At 37.7% G+C, this 19,549-nt stretch overlaps 1 protein-coding gene across 1 annotated transcript in view; it reads right to left on the reverse strand.

The window, feature by feature from the left end:
* The window catches only part of LOC109445755 (cadherin-related family member 3-like), an 88,239-nt gene that overhangs the window by 14,446 nt on the left and 54,244 nt on the right, over positions 1-19,549 (reverse strand). The window contains exons 10-12 of the mRNA XM_019728383.3: positions 19,446-19,548; positions 11,761-11,859; positions 5,505-5,737 (exon numbers count right to left, since the gene is read on the reverse strand). Of these exons, the coding sequence (XP_019583942.3) occupies positions 5,505-5,737; positions 11,761-11,859; positions 19,446-19,548 (435 nt within the window). The remainder of the gene's footprint in view (positions 1-5,504; positions 5,738-11,760; positions 11,860-19,445; position 19,549) is intronic.

Raw genomic sequence — 19,549 nt, forward strand, 5'->3', positions numbered from 1 at the left:
AAATACCCATTTACATCAATGGATAGGTTATCCAGACAAAATCAGCAAGGAAACATTGGCTTTAAGCAACATATTAGACTAGACGGACTTAATAGATATGTACAGAATATTCCATGCAAAAACAGTACAATACACATTGTTTTCAAGTGCACATGAACATTTTCCAGGATGTATCACATGTTAAGCCACACAACAAGTCTCAATAAATTTAAGAAAATTGAAATCATAGCAAGCATATTTTCTAACCACAATAATATGAAACCAGAAATCAGTTATAAGAGGAACACAAAAACACAAATGTTAGATAAGTGAAAATGGAAACATTACAAAATCTGTGGAACACAGCAAAAGACTTTTTAAAAAGGGAATTTATAGCAATAGAGACCTACTAAAAGAAACAAGAAAAATCTCAAATAATCTAATATTACACCTAAAGGAACTAGAAAAAGAAAAACAAACAAAGACCTAAGTTAGCAGAAGGAAGGAAATAATAAAAACCAGAGCAGAAGTAAATGAAACTGAAGATGGAGACCTCACTCTGCCTGATTTCAAACTATCCTACAAAGCTTTAGTAATCAAAATAGTATGATACTGGCACAAAAACACACATAGATCAATCAAACAAAATAGAGAGGCTAGAAATAAACCCACACTTAAATAATTAATTAAATTTACAACAAAGTATGCAAGAATATACAATGGGGATAAGTCTTCAATAAATGGTGTTAGAAAACCTGGATCACTTACTTACACCATATACAAAAATAAACTCAAAATGGATTAAAGATTTAAATATAAGACCGGAAACCATAAAACTAGAAGAAAACATAGGCAGTAAATTCTTTGACATCAGTCTTAGAAATATATTTTTGGATGTGTCTCCTTGGGCAAGGGCAACAAAATTTTTAAAAATGGGACTACATTAGACCAAAAAGTTTTTGCACAGTGAAGGAAACCATCAACAAAACAAAAAGGTCACCAACTGAACAGGGGAAGATATTTGCAAATGATATATCTGATAAGAAATTAATATCTAAAATATATAAACTTATACAACTCAAAATCAAAAAAAGCAAATAATCCAATTCAAAAATGGATGGAAGACCTGAATAGACATTTCTCCAAAGAGGACATGCAGATGGCGAACAGACACATGAAAAGATGCTCAACTTCACTAATCATCAGGGAAATGCAGGTAAAACCACAATGATATCAACTCACACCTGTCAGAATGGCTATAATAAAAAAGATAAGGGATACGTGTTGGCAAGGAGGTGGAAAAAAGGGAACACTTGTGCACTGTTGGTGGGATTGTATATTGATACAGCCACTATGGAAAATAATATGGACAGTTCTCAAAAAATTAAAAATAGAACTACCATACAATTCAGCAATTTCAGTTCTGGGCATTTATCCTAAGACAATGAAAATACTAATTCAAAAATATATATTCACCCTTACATTCATTGCAGTATTACTTATAATAGCCATGATATGGAAGCAACCTCAGTGTCCATTGATAGATGAATAGGTAAAGAAGATATCTATCTATCTATCTTATCTATCTATCTATCTTCCTTTCTTTCTTGCTTTCTTACTTTCTTTCTTTCTATCTATCCATATCTAGTTCTATTTATATATCTATATATACATATACACATACATATATATGTATATATACAATGAAATATTACTCAGCCATAAAAAAAATGAAATCTTGCTATTTGTGACAACATGGATGGACCAGGAGGATATTATGCTATGTGAAATACATCATAGAAAGACAAATACTGTATTCTTTACACTTATATGTGGAATTTAAACTAAACAAATGAACAAGCAAAACAAAATAAATAGACTCATAGATACAGAGAAAAAACTGATAGTTGCCAGAGGCTGTGCAGTGGGTGGAATGGAAAAAAAAGTGAATGGCATTAAGAGGTGCAAACTTATATTTATAACATAAATAATTCATGGGGTGTAATGTACAGCATAAGGAATACAGTCAATATCCCAACAACTTTGTGCAGTGACACATAGTTACTAAACTTCTTGTGGTGATTATTTCATAAGCTATTGTCAAATCACTGTTGTACACCTGGAACTAATATAATATTGTATGTCAACTATAATTTTAAAAAGCTTCACATTAAAAAAAATTGGGGGGGGGGGGGCCTTCCACTTGCCAGATCCTTTATTTGATACAAGGACTTAATCCTGCTTTCCTTGTCTGTAAAAGGATCTCAATCCCTCCCTTCTTGGGACTGTTGGGGGATAGATTCATCCATTTGAATAATGTGTATTGAACCCTTACTCCGGCTAAGCACTGACCTAGACACAGAAGATATTCTGGTAAACCAAAGTCCGTGACCTACTGCAATTTATATTCTAAAGGAGGAGGCAAAGCAATAAAGAAATCCACAAATATATTAGGCAACGCCATACGGAAATTGGTGCTCTGTAGGTAAAGGAGATAGAGAATAGCTGATAGAACTCTTTTAATAGAGTGTTCAGAGAAGGGCTATTTTTTTTTTTTTTTACTTACTCTCCTATTTTCTTTCTCCTCCTTCATGTTTGATATATGCCATCAATCAAGTATGTATCCTCACAGAATATGTAGTGTTTGGTCATGTGGTTTTGATTTGCCTAAATGATATCGTGCTACTTCCTGTTTCCTACTCTTCTCACAAAACACCATATTTTCTTTCTTTTTCCATGTTGCTGTTTGGAAAACTCCCTTTTTATTTATTCTTGATTCTTACTATTCCATCATATGCAGCTACTGTATATTGCTTATTCAATCTTCAAATGATGAACACATGGATTGCTTCAAAACTCCACCATCACACAGCAGAAAAGATCTCTGCGAGCAGGTTTCTTCTGTGCAGAAATATGACTAACGTGAGCATGTAGTCATGTGCCTTTGTGGAGGGCAAGCATTACAGCTTTGGGCAAAGGCTGTGAGGTGCGAACATTCCTGAACTCGTTGAAGAAACAGCAAGTTTATGTGGCTGGATTGAAGTAAAAGGGAGAGAGCTATAAAGTGAAGACAAAGAGGCCGCCAGGGTCCACATCACACCGCACTGCAGACCTTAGAAAGGACATTAAATCGTATGCTAAGTGCGATGGGAAGCCATTGGAGAGCTTTGAAGATTAGGGTGAGTTGACTTTTTAAAGATTCACTCAGGCTACTGTGTGAAGAGTAGATTGTAAAGGGCACAAGCGGAAGTGGGGATTCTAGTCAGGAGGCTGCTGCACAAGACCAAGGGACGATGGTGGCACACCGAGGGTGTTCGCAGTGAGTGGGTGAGAGGTGGAGGATTTAAGATACCATATTTTGCCATGTATAATGTGCACCTTTTTGCCCAAATTTGAGAGGGAAAAATGAGGATGCGCATTATACATGGGGCAGTACTAATTCTATATCTATATAAGTGTTTTAATTCTTTTATTTATGCTTATGAGTTAAAAGTGTAACTTTAGAAATCAATAACGACATCTGTATGCAAAATAATACCCTGGAATACGATCATCAGTTTTGCTGAACTTACGACAAACTTGCAACGTCGAAGAGTTCTTGGCCTTCTATGATGGGTAAATATCATAAATTTGTTATTGGCACATAAAAATTTTTGTACCTTGTATCTGTTCTTGTGTTTTGTAGTTATTTGTTACACAAAATTTATTGTATCATAATATGTTTAAAAAATGAATGCTAAAATTCCTTTTTAATACAAAACCCAAGTACCTAAATGTAAACAAATAAAAATTTGAATTAAAATATTAAAACAAAAAACATTTTTTACCTGAAAGTTTGGTCCAGAAACTTGGGTGCACATTATACACGGCAAAATACAGTACATTTTCAAAGTAGAGACAACTTTGAATTTGCTGATGGATTAGAGAGATAATTTAAGGTATGTGATAGTGATTAAGTACTCAGAATTAATTCTTTTTCTTCGTTCTAGCTGAGTAAACTTGGGTCAGTTACTTAAATTCTAAGCCTTGGAAGTGAAATTCTTCTACCTATAAAATAGAGTATCAGTAACTACCTCATGGGATGGGATTGAAGACGAAATGAGACATCATGGTACTTGGTCTTTACTGGGTTCTCAATAAAGGGTGGATGGTAATGATGGAGGGGGTGACGACGATGATGATGACTGATTTCTAAACTTTGGAGTCTAAAGACCTATCTCCCTTTTCTGAACCTGAAGTGTCACATTTATCTCTCTCATCAATTTACTTGCTATATACTGTTTAACTTTTTCTGTGTTAAAAAACTTAAGCCCCCTAAAGGCATATGTGGTGTCCTACACTTCTTTGTAACCTCAGATGTTGTGCACAGAGTAAATACTCAATAAATATTTGTTAAAAGAAAGAGGGAAATTTTGTAACTATGTAAAGTGACAGATGTTAAATACACTTGTTGTGGTGGTCATTTTGCAATGTGCACAAATATTGAATCATTATATTGTACAACTAAAACTAACATAATGTTATATGTCAATTATACCTTAATTACAAATTTTTTTAATTAAGAAAGATGGAACAAAAAAGTTCCTGCTTTGTCTATAGCTAAAATATAAATTCTTTTTACAAAAGCAGTCACTTCAAATCGCTTTTTTTTTTCTCTGCTCTCATCTCAATTGTATTAAGTGAATGATAATTGTTGCAAGTTGTATCATCCTACACTATTTGGGGAGTTGATAAATGTCTATAGGCAAAGCTGCCACAGGTACCTAGGTGTAAACATCACTTTCATAGGTATCTTCCTGAGACAACCAAGCCGCATAATCCTGTCCACATGAGAGAGCAGTCCCTGTGAAAGTCATTCTAACTGTTGATGTGAGTGGGCCTGACATTTCCCTCGCAAGGACACAATCAGAAAACCTAATCACCACAGCAGTAGCAAGCCAGGGGGCTCTGTACAGCAAAAGGAAATGCACAGGCCAGATGGGGACCTTAAAATTTTTTCAATTCTACTTCTATCTTTTCTCCAGTGACAAAATCTCGTAGAACCATATCATCAACACAACAGTATTCACTCTTGATATTTGTCAAGAGTCCTTTGATGTTGCTAAAATAATTTAGAGGCTCACACTTTCCCCACTGTGATGCCAAAAGAATGCACATTAGTTAACTACCGTCACTGTAAACATCACCTCTCAATGACAGGCAGCCTGGGCTGGAGTCCAGTTCTACAAATGCTGAGTAACTTCCTAAACTTTGTGCCTGAATTTCCTCATCTGTAGAGTGGAAACGATGATAATACTGCCTACCACGAAGATTAAATGTAGAGATTAACTTCATCAGCATATAAAATGTGCCAGCGACAGGAGTTGGCACATGATAGTGCTAGATGCATATTTGCAATTATTACCATTTTTTTAATCTCATGAGAATTATTGTTGCTAATATTTGACCATTTATCATGGTTTTTCTTTGACCATTTTGATTGTAATAACTTAGACCTTAGATCATCTCTGAGGCTGTCTACTTACCATGGTCATCGCTGTGCGAGGGTGAAATCTGTCACAGTCCACACCTTCCACGGTGAGGTTATACTGCTTCACGGTCTCGTAGTCTGGCTGTGTGGTGAGTTCAATCACTCCAGAGAGAGGGTGAATCCAGAATCTTTGTACAACTTGAAAATCTCCACTGGTTATTTTGTATGTCACACAGTTTGGTGGGTGGTCTTCATCAATGGCAGTGACTCTTCCAACTTTGTAGAAAGCTGCAATAACATTTAGTATGGTTCATTCTTGCTTTGGAGATACACTGCTTTTAAAAGCTTAACATGTCTTTGCCTTCCAAATGGCATCATAGTTTCTTGAAGGATCAACCTGAATATTTTTGGGCAATGACATATGCTTAAAAAGCCAAACTCTACGTGATGGAGGGTAGATTTACAGTCCTCTTCCAATTTAAACGACATGGCATGAATCTAATGATATGAGTTAACAAAACTTTATAATAATAATAATTAGCTTACATGCATTGCATGCTTATTTTCTGCTAGGCATTATACTAAGATTAGCATCCGATAATGGTTCACTGTACAGACTCCAGAACCAGACTGCCTAGGTTCCAAATTTCAGTTCTGCCAGCTGTAACTCATTGGAAATTCTGTAACCTCTCTGGGTCTCACATTCATTATCTGAAAATGAGGAATAATAACAGTAGCTATCATACAGAGTTATTGTCAGGATTGAGTGAATTAAAATATATAAATCATTTAGAATAGTTCCTGGTATATAGTAAATGCTATACAAGAATTAGCTATTATTTGGACATATTGTCTCATTGAATTTTCTCAACAGCCCTATGATACATGTGCTATTACTGTCCCCATTTTACAGATAAGGAAAACATAGTCCAGTGGTCTTAAGTAACTTGCCCAAGGTCACAAAGCTGGTAATGACAGTCAACAAGTCTTTGTCTGCTAAATCTAGAGCCCACTTTTTTTTTTTAATGTCTCTCCTATCATTTCAGTATGTAGTTCCCCAAAATAATCTTTCAGAGGAAAGATGGGTCTGGTAGATTGATTGCATTAATAGATCCAAATTCTTTACCCTTCCCATGATCATGCACTTTGCCCTCCCACGTGACTTCTTTTGACCAGTGGGATATTAGCAAACCTGCCTCAAGCAGAAGCCTGAATAGCACTTGTGTGATAGGCTTGCCTTACTCCTGCACTTCTTACTCTGTCCTGACAACATGCTCTGTTGTCAGACTGACAGACTACAGTTGTTGTTAGACTGACAGACTATCCTGTTGCAGGATGAGAGAGGAGCCAAATCATTCAGTTAGCCCAGCTAAAGCCGGACTAGATCAGCAAAAAGCCAGCCAATTTCCACAACTTTGAGCAATCCCAGCCAAAACCGTACAGATGGTCCAGACAATTCTCAGACTCACAGGCTAAATGTTTATTGTCGTATTGCTCTCATTTTTGTGGGTTTTATTACACAGCATACTTATAGTTATAGATAACTGATATAACAGGCTTACCCTCCAATCATTTTCTGCATGGATTATAAACTGCATGGCAAATACCATACCTCCTTCAGTTAGTGAAATACCACCTCTCAGTGACTAGGCTCGCTAACATGTGTATAGGACATTTTGGTTGCTGATAATCAAGAATGAAAAATTACAGTGAAGAAACCATTTCATGGGGACACCACCAACTTCAACCTCACAGGATTTCTTTCTCAATTTGCATCTTTCTTTTACCAATGTTCATCAGTCCCTATAATGAGTTATGAAGCAGGCAATGAACACAACTCATAATACTCAGAACAGAGAAAACACATCTGTGGAAAAAAATAATATTTCATTATGACAAATCCAGAGCATGCAGAGTCCAACCTATTGCTTGTGAGAAGGCAGATTTATTAAGAGAAAGCTGTAACAACTGATAAATTGACACATAAAATAGATTAAGAGTAAAATTGCCATCTCTATCATACAGTCCTGGGCAAAGATGGTGTCATTTAACACTGGTTAAGTACAATGGGAAGCTTACTCTTCTGTAGGTATAAAATTATCCTTTCAATAAAACTAAAAGCTGTCTTGAGCATCTTTAGCTAAAGTTTAAAATAGAGTAATTATGAAACTTGGCAACTCTGCCAAACTTCCTTATCAAAAATTATTGGAAATTAAATGTTTTCCCTTGTAACTTGCAACACAGTGATTTATTTTTCATGTGTTTTCTTCTAAATCATTTCTGGTAAAACAATTGTTTTTGCCTATTCCTACCTCCCTCCAGAAGCTTTTTGTCAATAAGAGATTCAGTTACTCATCACATAACATCATAAAAAGTTTGTTTTTACTTTAACGATTATAGATTCCCATGATTTTGCTAGAAAAAACAACCTCGTGCAGTCCTCCAGGCACACTGGAACCTTCTGCCTAATCAACACAGTGTGAAAAGACTTCCACATTAATGGATTTTCTAATGCCCTCAAGGTCTGTAGGCTGAATGTTTGATGTTCTGAGGAGACTTTGTTTTCAGAGTAGTTTCAACTTTCCAGTTTCCTCCTTTAAAGCAAATTGCTACCAAGTTGTGAAGAAGATTGTATCTCCTCTGGTGGGTATTGTCTCAAAACACCAACTCTCGCTTAATTTCATTGAGTTTATGTACTCTGGTAAGGGAGATAAAGGGATGGTGGAAAGAAAGAAGGAAGGAAGGAAAGAGGGAGGGAAGGAAGGAAGGAAGGAAGGAAGGAAGGAAGGAAGGAAGGAAGGAAGGAAGGAGAAAGAGAGTGAGAGAGAGAGAGAGAGAGAGAGAGAGAGAGAGAGAGAAAGGTAAACTGGCAAGGAAAATGTGGCACACTGTCGGCACTCAATAAATGTTAGTGTTGATGATGATGATTATTGGCAATACTATCATGGCTTTTGTTAGTATGTAACATGTAGTTTACGTAACTACAATTATCGTTTAATCCTCATCTCAACTCTGTGACATAGTGACTATAATCTCCATTCTGCAGATGAGAACTCAAAGGCCCATAGAGGTTATGTGACCTATCTACGGTCATTGGACTAGCAGTGGCAGAGACAGAGTTTGAATCCGGTTCTATTTGACTCCAAAGCTCGTGTTTTTTTCCTGCTACACCATGTTGCTCCCTTATGAAGACCTAGAAATCTTCCCTCTGGGACAGCAGTCGGTAGTCAGTCATTTGGAGAATAATACACATAAAAATTACCCACTTATCTCTCTGTAAGAATTCTCAGAACTTGTTTCTACACTTCTGGTGACTTCAGTCATCAAAATCCATCCAAGAAAAGCAGCTGAAACACTAAACAGAGAACTGGACCAGGGATTTGGAAGTCTCATTTAGCCACTGTCTCTGCCACTCACTAGCTCTGTGGTCCAATTCTCTCCCAAGTCCCAATTTTCTCACAGTAAAATAAAGAGGCTGAATCTTTCCAGCCGTTCCAAATCAACAGTGCTGTAATTGAAAATTCTAAGTTCTTCTCTTAAGCCATCAAGAGGGTACTAAATTCTGCTTAAGAAAACATAAAAGTGTTCAATACATTTAGAGAGTTCTACATTCAAAACATAGAATGCATTTTAGGACAACTTCAAATAGTTGGAAAAGAAACTGATATGAAACACTTGATTCCCATAAAATGCTATTTAAAAAAAAATGCCAGTCTCTATCAGGGATGGGGTATCACTTTATAAATTACATAAATGTCTAACCACTATGCTGTACACCTGAAAATAATATAATATTGCATGTCAACTATAATTGACATATTTAAATTAAAAAATAAATAACGAATAAAAACTGCCAGTCTCAAAAGGCAATAGTATAGAGAGAGTAAAAAGATGTGGAGTTTTTAGGTGTTGGGGAGAAGGGAAGGATGAATAGGCAAAGCACAGAAGGTTTTTAGGGTAAAAAAACTATTCTCAATGACACCCTAATGGTAGATACATGTCATTACACATTTGTCACAACGAGTGGAATGTACAACACCAAGGATGAACCATAACGTGGACTTTGGATGATAATCATGTGTCAGTGTAGGTCAGAGGGTATCTGGGAAATCTCTGTACTTTTCTCTCAGTTTTTCTGTAAACCTAAAACTGCTCTAAAAAACAAAGTCTATTAAGAAAATGTCTCTATTTTAAAATCTAGACTGGTTATCGTTAACTTTGAAGGGCCCTGGAATTCCTTTGATAAGCTGATGACAGCGATGGGTCTTTTCCCTCAGGGCCCCTTGAAGTTAATGTTCAGATCCTCTGCTCCATATTTACACTTTATAATCTAGGAGATAATTAGAAAGTTGTGAACTATTTAACTTCTGCATAAAGACTCATCACAAAGCTCGTTTACTTCTAGAACTTCCTAGAGCTAAAAGATCACCAGAGAACTGGGAGAATATGAAAGGAGGAAAGAAATTGTGGTAATGAGGCTCTATCCACAAAAGATTACTCAGAAATCAATATTGAGTGCTTGTGAAATAATAACAAAAAGTCATTAAGGGGAGAAGCAGGATCCTGTTTACAATAATACAATTTATATGCAAATTTTCTGGAATTGTCTGGTCATATTGTGTAAGACTCAACTGTAGTATGCTCCAGAACTAGGATCATAGGTGTGCATTTATTTTACAGAGATTTTTGCGAACTTGTCCAAAACTGCATGGAGAGGCAAACAAAGAACTGAAATCCAAACACATGGGTTTTTAACTGACTAATCTCTCCTCAGACTAATTGTCTAATTAATGTAGTTGTCTGCCAAGGAAATAAACTCATTTAAAGTAGTGCGTTACACCTGGTGATATACTGGCAAATGATTAACAACCAACTCTCTAAAACAAACAAACAAACAATAACAAAAAAAAACAGAATGTGTGTGAGTGTGTCAATATATGTTTACATAAATACACGTTTATTATAAATTTACTGATATAAAATATGTACAGCATAAAATTTACTAATAATAATAAAATATACAATATTCTTTATTGTGAATTTCCATATAAACGATTGATTCTCCCAGAATTCTTTCATTGATTTTTGCCTAATTCTCCTATCCATAGCCATACTATGATTGCAATTGACAATAAAAGTAGGTCCAGTATGAATATTAGTTAATGTTTTCCTTTATATTAAAGAGTAAGGTGAAAGTGAAACAATGTCAGAGCTCCATTACTTCATCAATGATGAGAATGACTTCTTTGCTGAATAGGATAATAGTTTTTGATTTCTAGAAAAATGTTTCCTCAATTTTTGTTACAATAATCAAAAAATAATAATGAATCAAGCCCTGATGTGCAGTTTTTGCCTATTTTCATGGTATAAATAGTCCCACCATTGCTAATTCTTAGTTATCAACATAATGATACTAAGTTGGGAAAAGAAGTGTAATAGCAAACCATTATATATACAGAATTTCACCATGCAGATCCAATAGATATAAATAACGTCAAGGGTATAGGTAATAGTAAATTGTATTAATATAATCAAGAAGTGCTGAGTTTTGAGTATTTATTAACTTTGTCTTTAATATAATTTATGTAATTAAGTTATATATAATTTTATTTTAATGCCAGTTATTAATAATCGGGTTATAAAATTCCTGAAAATGTAACAATTGGCTCTTGTAAGTCAGTATGATTTGACTCTAGCACAAAATTGCTTTCCTTCATCCCTTGAAGTATTCAAGCCGAGTCTTGAGGACCCACTCCAGAGATGCTGAAGAAGGGATGTGTTCCTCTCTTGGATGACAGAACATACAAGTATTAATTCTGCTTTCTCTTCCAAAGCAAATGTTCTTTGGTTTATGCTAATAAATATGACCTAATTCATATCTAATTTGTGGCTCCGATAAGACCTTGACAAAGATCTTGACTCTGGACCTGAAATCTGACCTTAGATGTTCATGGGATTTAAACTACATAGACCATGGCTACATCGTCCTTATCTTCTTTACACTTGGACCTAATTTGGAGGCAAGCGGGAAGAGAAATAGAATAAAACTATTATCATGTGTATCTGTCCCTTACAAAAATCTGAGATCTGACATCAAATTTCGAGGGAGACTTTGAGGAACCATCAGTATGACACACTGAGGATGTTGCCAATGAAAATAAAGTTCTCTGAAGGTCTGGAGCCCCACATGGCTTCCTCACCTGCTGGTGTTTTGTCAGCTCACATGCTGTTTTCCATTGGTCACTCATTTGAGATCTGCTAGATGTTCCCTTGTGAATGCTTCAACACCATAGAAGTAAGGGATCTCTTACCTCCTGATGTTTCCGGAACAGAGAACAAATAGTGCGCAGCTTTAAATACAGGGCTGAAATCATTGGCCGGAGCAATCTCTACAATGATCGTCACAGTTACTGTAAAATTGAACAGTGAATAAACACTTTGTTGTGGTGGGGGTTTCAATCTACAAACAAACAAACTAACTGTGCCCCCAGGAACAGGCTTAGTGGAGGATTTTGAAACTACAATGGGATTCTCTCTGGTCCCATATAATGCTTGTTCCCAGAGTCAGCATTCTCAAGGAACACAATGAATTTTGGTGCTAGCCAAAGCACCAGATATAGTCAAAGATATATATTTGAGAGTCCTATTTTTCTGGTCATGATGGTGGAGGAGGGGCAACCGATGGCTCAGTTGATTAGAGGACAAGCTCTCAATAACAAGGTTGCCAGTTCAATTCCCACATATGATGGAGGGCTGTGCCCCCTGCAACTTAAGATTGAAAATGGCAACTGGACTTGGAGCTGGGCTGTGCCCTCCTCAGCTAGATCGAAGGACAATGACTTAGAGCTGATGGGCCCTAGAGAAACACACTGTTCCCCAATATTCCCCAATAAAAAATTAAATTAAAAAAAGGATGGTGGAAGAGATAAATGTTGTGCTTGCTTCCTTACAACCACATCAAAATTACAACTAAACTACAGAACAACCATCATAGAGAATCACTTGAAGTCTAGTTGAACAGAAGTCCTATAACTAAGGGTATGCAGAAGAAGCTAACTTGAGACTCCTAGGAGGGGTGGAGATGAAGAACAGGCTAGTCTCACATCCACCTGTGGAGGTTAAAAATAGAGAGGGATATGTCAGCTGCAGAGGACCCCCTGAGGAGCAAGGTGTCCCAACCACACACCCGGCTCCCCAGCTCAAAGTTCCAGTGCCAGGAAGAGAAATCCCCACAATTCCTGGCTGTTAAAACCAGCAGAGACTGTAGCTGAGTGAGACGAAGTGTGGCTGGAGTCCCAGGCTTTTCTCTTAAGGGGCCCACACATGGACTTACTCGCTGACGGATTCACTCGCTCTGAGCTCCAGTGCTGGGGCAGCAGCTCAAAAGTGCCACAGACATACGGAAAGGAACTGAATTGTCTGGCTTCAGGGCAAGGGCTGGAGGGGCAGTTTTCTCCCAGACAGAAGTGGTGGCAGAAGCCATTGTTTCTTGGATGAGTCCTCCCCGCTCCAAGCATGCAGACTCCGGTGGGCACCATATCTGAGTCTCCATCAACCTGGCTAACACCATTTGCCCCATTCTGGTGATTCCCTGAAATCCCATCCCATCCAACTGATAGGCCCACTCAAGCAGCTTCCAGTGGCTTTTCCATACAAATTGCCTGTCTTTGCTCATGCTACAGAATTTCCTAAATGCTCTCAAAGGTTCACAAATACCAAACAATCAGCGTCTGGCCTTGGCAAGCCCTGTGCCTCTTGCTAAGCAGCCCAAAGTACAGCACTAGTGGCACTTGCCCTTGGTTCACAGTCTAGCCTCTCCAGGCAATTCCAAGCCCAGTGCAGGTAGGAGACATCTGTAAATCACTTTGTGGCTCAGACCAAGTGGCCCCAGGTAGGGCATAGGCAAAGGTTAAACCTGGCATGTAGCAGGGCCCCTGCCAGGAGGCCACAGAGCCAGCACACCCAACGGCCAGCTTTGGACCATGCCAGAGCACCACCAGGACACCTCCATAGATGACACACCCAAAGGGCACACTGGGCAGGCACCAGAACCCTGCTAAAGCATATCCTGCTCCATAGGGTTAGCCCCTGTACAATAGCTCCTCCACTATAATCACAGCCAGTCCTCACAACCAAGCAGCCCAAGGGTCAGTCCCTTCCATTGACATGCAAACAACAACCAAGGCTCAACTACAACAGGAAGGCACACACAAGTCACACAAAGGACATACCTGGAGCACCCGGCTCTGGTTACCAGGGAGACTGTATCACTGGGCCCCACAGGACACCTACTACATAAGGTCACTACAAAGACGGGGAGTCATAGCAGGGAGGCAGCCAAAATGGGAAGTCAAAGAAACATTTCCCAAATAAAAGAACAGAACAAAACTCTAGAGAACAAACTAAACAAAATAAAGATAAGCAATTTACCAGATGCAGAGTTCAACACACTGGTTATAAGGATGCTCAGTGATCTCAGTGAGAACTTCAAGAAAGAGATAGGAAACATAAAAATGGATATAGAAAACATGAAAAAAAGAACCGGTCAGAAATGAAGAATACAATAACTGCAATAAAGAATACATTACAGGAACCCCCCATTTTACAGGGAATCAACAGTAGATAAGATGAAGCAGAGGTTCAAATCAGTGATTTGGAAGAGAAGGTAGCAGAAAACACCCAAACAGGACAGCAAAAAGTGAAAAGAATCCAAAAAAAAAAAAAAAAAATGAGGATAGTTTAAAGGGCCTCTGGGACAACATCAAGCATCATAGGGGTCCCAGAAGGAAAAGAGACAGAGCAAGAAATTGAAAACCTATTTGAAGAAATAATGATGGAAAATGGGGGATCGTTTCTTAAATTATATAAACATCTAACCACTACGCTGTACACCTGTCAACTGTAATCAAAAATTAAAAAGGGGAGAAGGAGTGTGGGGAGAGTGGGAGGTTCAAATTTCCAGGTACAAAATAAATGGGTCGTGGGGATATAATGTACAGCATAGGTAATATAGTCAATAATATTGTGATAGCATGGTAAAGTGTCAGATCGTTGCTGGACTTGTATGGTGATCACTTCTTTAGGTATATAAACGTCGAATGACTATGTTATATACCTGAAACTAATATAATATTGTATGTTAGCTATATTTTAATAAAAATCTTAAAAAAAAAAAAGAAATGTTTGCAATCTACAACAGCATGGATGGACCTAGAGGGTATTGTGCTGAGTGGAATAAGTCAGACAGAGAAAGACAAATGCCATATGATTTCACTTATATGTGGACTCTGAAACATGAAATAAACAAACAAACAAAACAGAAACAAACTCATAGATACAGAACACATTTTGATGGTTGCCAGCTGAGAGAGGAGGTTGGGGGGGAATGAAAAAGGTGAAGGGATTAAGAAGTAAAAATTAGTAGTTACAAAATAGTCATGGGATGTAAAGTATAGCATGAGGAATATAGTCAATGACATGGTAATAACTATGTATGGTGTCAGATGGGGACTAGACTTGTTGGGGGGATCACTTTGTAAGTTATGTAAATGTCTAATCACTGTGCTACAAACCTGAAACAATATAATATTGTATGCCAACTATAACTGAAAAATAAAAAAATATTTTAAAAGGTATATAATGTCTGCACATTGTTTTATTTTATACAATAGTGATATATGTGTGTATAATTATATATTTTACAAAAGAAAGTTTATTGCATTTTTCATGAGTATAATCTCTTCCATTAGAGAGTTAGTTTCTTGGTGGTATTACTGTCAGCCTGGCATATGACATTCCCCATTCTGCTTTTACTATATATCCTAGGAGGTAGAATCGAACGAGACTCAGAAAACTTCAAGGATTGGCTTTGACATATGCATTACGGCCTTGACCTTAACTTTTCAGAGGCCTAGTTTCTTCATTAATAAAAAAGGAATAACATCAGTTTCAATCACAGTGTGTATATGAGGACAAAAGGAAATAGTGCCCAAGAAAGTTTTTTCATACTATAAAAGGTTAAGTAAAAAGTAGTTACATTTTACTCCTCTCAGTCAGATGTTTGTATATGGTGTGTTATAGAAAAGGAATTCTATATTTCAGACCAACAAGCTCAAACTAGCATATCAGAAAGTTGTCAAAAAGAAGGAATTTGATGGTCAAACATAAAAGCAAACAAATTGCAAAGACGAAAACTTTTTATAATTAAAAAGAAAATAATTAACATTTACTATGCAAGGCATTTGTAGTAGTATTTTTGTCCCCATTTTATAGATGAGAAAACTGAGGCTCTCAAAATTAAGTTTTTTGCTAGGTCACATAGCTAGTAAGTTGCTGAGTGGGTATTGGACTTAGCTGTGTCTGCCAACATCTCCCAAAATGTCTCCTGTGAAATGCTTAATGTGTCAAATACAAAATGCTAAATTAAAAAAGATTAAAAGTTTTTTTTATAGCAAGGCTTCTTACGGTTTCTGAAATGTCATTAGGTATTTTGAAATTCCAGGTATGCATCATTCTCCAAAGTCATTTGACCATGGAATTTTTTAGTGGATTATCTTGTAGAAATCATGTTCTGAAGAACAATTGTATACTTTATCTTCTGAAAATCTATGCCACATGTGTCAAACAAAAAGTTTACTCTGGGATCTATAGAACTTTTACTTCAGAGAATCTATGGTATTCTTCGTATTTTGCTATATGAGATTATTATACATGTATTTTTCTAGGAATAGGGTCTGTAGCTTATATCAGCATCTCAAATGTATCCATGACCCTCAAGAAAGGTTAGGAAGCAGTGTTTCAGAGACAGGAGATTTATGAGGTCTGACAATTAAGTTCGCGAACTTGCCACCATGCGCTTATGTTGGCAGCACTGTACAAACAACTCAGTAAGGTTTCACAACCTTGATATGTCAGTGTCTCATAGCTGTGTTCATGTCGACGTGTGGCGGTGTCTTGCTGAATGGCATTCATTATTGTTGTTGTGTGTTTTTGTGTGCCATCCCAAGAATGTCTGAGCTTGAATTAGAAAAACGAAAAAACATTAAATTTCTTGTTAAATTTGGCAAGAGTGGAAGTCAAATCAGGGACATGTTAGTCCAAGTTTATGGAGATAATGCCATGAAGAAAACGGCAGTGTACAAATGGATTAAACGTTTTTCTGAGGGGAGAGAATTCATCACTGATGAAGAGAGTTCAGGGCGGCCAGTAACGGGCAGTACTGATGAAAACATTGTAAAAATTAATCGAATTTGGGGTCAAAGTGGTCGGCTGACTGTAAGAAGCATAGCAGACTAAGTAAACATTGAGAGAGAAACAGTCAGGAAAATCTTAACTGAAAGTCTTGGCATGAGAAAGGTGTGTGCAAAAATGGTCCTGAAGGAACTCTTGTATCACAACAATGCACCAGCTCACACAGCACTGGCTATGAGGGAGTTTTTAGCCAGTAAACAAATAACAGTATTGGAAAGCACTCCCTACTCACCTGATCTGGCCCCAAATGACTTCTTTCTTTACCCAAAGATAAAGGAAATACTGAAAGTGAGACATTTTGATGACATTCAAGACGTCAACGGTAATACGATGACAGCTCTGATGGCCATTGAGAAAAAGAGTTCTAAAATTGCTTTGAAGGGTGGACTAGTTGCTGGTGTTGGTCCATAGCTTCCCAAGGGGAGTACTTCAAGGGTGACCATAGTGATATTCAGCAATGAGGTCTGTAGCACTTTTTTTAGGATGAATTTGTGAACTTAATTGTCATACTTCATATATGAAAGCCTTTATGTCACCTTCAAAAAATCCCATTTATGTGCTATAGAAGCAGGTGCCATTCATATCTTTGCTGTACTGTGATTTTTATCACACCCACAAAGACTTAAAATTTTGCTACTTACCTGGCCTATAAAAATTGAACCACATGTGGGGTGTTACAAGCATCCTTTATGAGCAGTTAGTTGTTGTGAATATGTTGGTGTGTGAAGACCAGGGTGGATGTAAATTTATTACTGTGAGATTTTGTTTTTCTGTCCATATTGGAGAAAGGCTCAAGTCTGGTAAGAGGAACAGGTCCTTTATTTGATTACTTAGGCCAAGAGGCTGAGTGGCCGCAAGAGAAACCTAAAAGGTCATTTGAGTCATGTAACAAGCTTTTGTATGAAACACTAAAACTCTACCTGTGGGGAGCAGAGAAAACACAACAACAACTCTTGTGGGCATACTGTTGTGCTTGTCGTCATGTGTCCCTGGCCACTGCCATACCACTTCTCCACAGATTGGGTCTCAAGCCTAAAAAACACATTTGTAAACTTAACCTCATTAAAACTCGATCTCTGTCAAACTAGAAGGATTTAAACAGCTTTAGATCTGTTCCTTAAAGTTCAGCATTCAGTTCCCTTTGGTTGCAAACCTCTAGACACACACCATCATTCCACCCTCCAATATCCATAACAAAGTACTCTTTCCCACTTCTTCTAACTGCAACCTCAGATTCCCTCTCAGCTCAACGATCCAGACAAACACCACCAATGGATCAGAATTGGCACAAGAGCTGAAACCCAAAGTCCACTTCTACGTAGGCTCTCCCTTACCCAGCACTGACCTTCTACTGCTACGCCTGTGTTCACCACCCCAACCCCCACACCGTCTTGAACATCTTTGATGCCAATCAGCTGCTAGATGATTTAGTACTGTACTTTCCAGATACAACAGAACCTAGCATTAAAAATAGATGTGTCCAGAAACTTTTCTGAATCCCTAGTAGCACAAATACCTCTATGGCAACAAATTCACTCTTAAAGTGTGGTAATGTATAAATGACCCCTTTGGGCACTCCGTGTGAGTTCTCATTTGTACAACAATAGGCAGAGAGAAGCAGGTGTCCAGTGGTTGACTAAACTTACTCACCAGCTAGACACGCTCTGGCTCCATAGCACACAGTCATGTCTTTGCCTCAGGGTGATTTACAAATTGCAAAAGAAAGTCTGTTAAATCCACAAATGCCAAAGGACTGTGACCGTGCAATCTGGGTGGATTTAATTTTTGTGCAGCAGAGGCCCATTCTAGCACAGGCTGGCCCAAAATGGTGTAATAGTTATAAGAAGACCAAATAGCAGAGAGGGCTGACCACTCTTTGAACTTCCATGAAGGGAATGAGCTGTGGAACTTGGCAAGTGTCCTGTGGTTTGTGTTAATAATGGCTCTACCTATATTATGTAAAATAATTCCAATAAAATACCTTTAAGAAGCATTTGGTTACTCATTTGTTTATAGTACATGTTACCCAATATCTGGCTCTTTCCAAATAAGAGATGTTTGGCATTACTTCATGTCATGCACTGAATAATTGTGTCCGTCCACAATTTTTATGTTGAAACTTATTTCCCCAATGTGATGGTACCCGGAGGTGGGTCCTTTGGGAGGTAATTAAATTATAAGAGTAGAAACCTCATGAATCAGATTAGAGCCTTTATAAAAGAGACTCCAGAGAGCTCCCTTCTATCATGTGTGGTTACAGTGAGAAGATGGACAGCCATGACCTAGGAAGCAGGATTTCACCAGAGACCAGATCTGCTGGCACCTTGATTTTGGATTTTCCAGCCTCCAGAACTGTGAGAAATAAATTTCTGTTATTTATAAGCCACCCAGTCTAGGGTATTTTGTTATGCAGCCTGAATGGACTAAGACACTAGACATAAGATCATTTAAGTGTCAGTCGTAAGGGTTGGGCTGTACACATCCCCTGCCACCGCTGGTCCCAGGGATCTCTAGCCAGAGCTGTGTTTAAAAACATTGTATTGCTGAAGGTGCTGCTAGGCAGTGAAAAAGACTCCCCAAAGCTAATGATAACCTCCAACACGAGTCTATTTAATTCTCCCCTTCCTCATTTGCTTAACTTAACAAAACTATCCTAAGACTAATGAATCTTTACCTTTTAAAACCCTAAAATGAAGAGTCTAAAGAAAGGGCACTTACTGCTCATTGAAAAGTGTATCAAGCTTACCTGTGTGGGAGGGACGTAGGTCATCAAATACGGAAATCATCATTTCATAGATATGTCCAGCTGCAATCATCTCTGGGTTTTCATAATCCAGTTCTTTGGCAACC

The sequence above is a fragment of the Rhinolophus sinicus genome, chromosome 5 (assembly GCF_057876585.1).
Source record: "Rhinolophus sinicus isolate RSI-liver-muscle chromosome 5, RSI-T2T, whole genome shotgun sequence".
Lineage (NCBI taxonomy): Eukaryota > Metazoa > Chordata > Mammalia > Chiroptera > Rhinolophidae > Rhinolophus > Rhinolophus sinicus.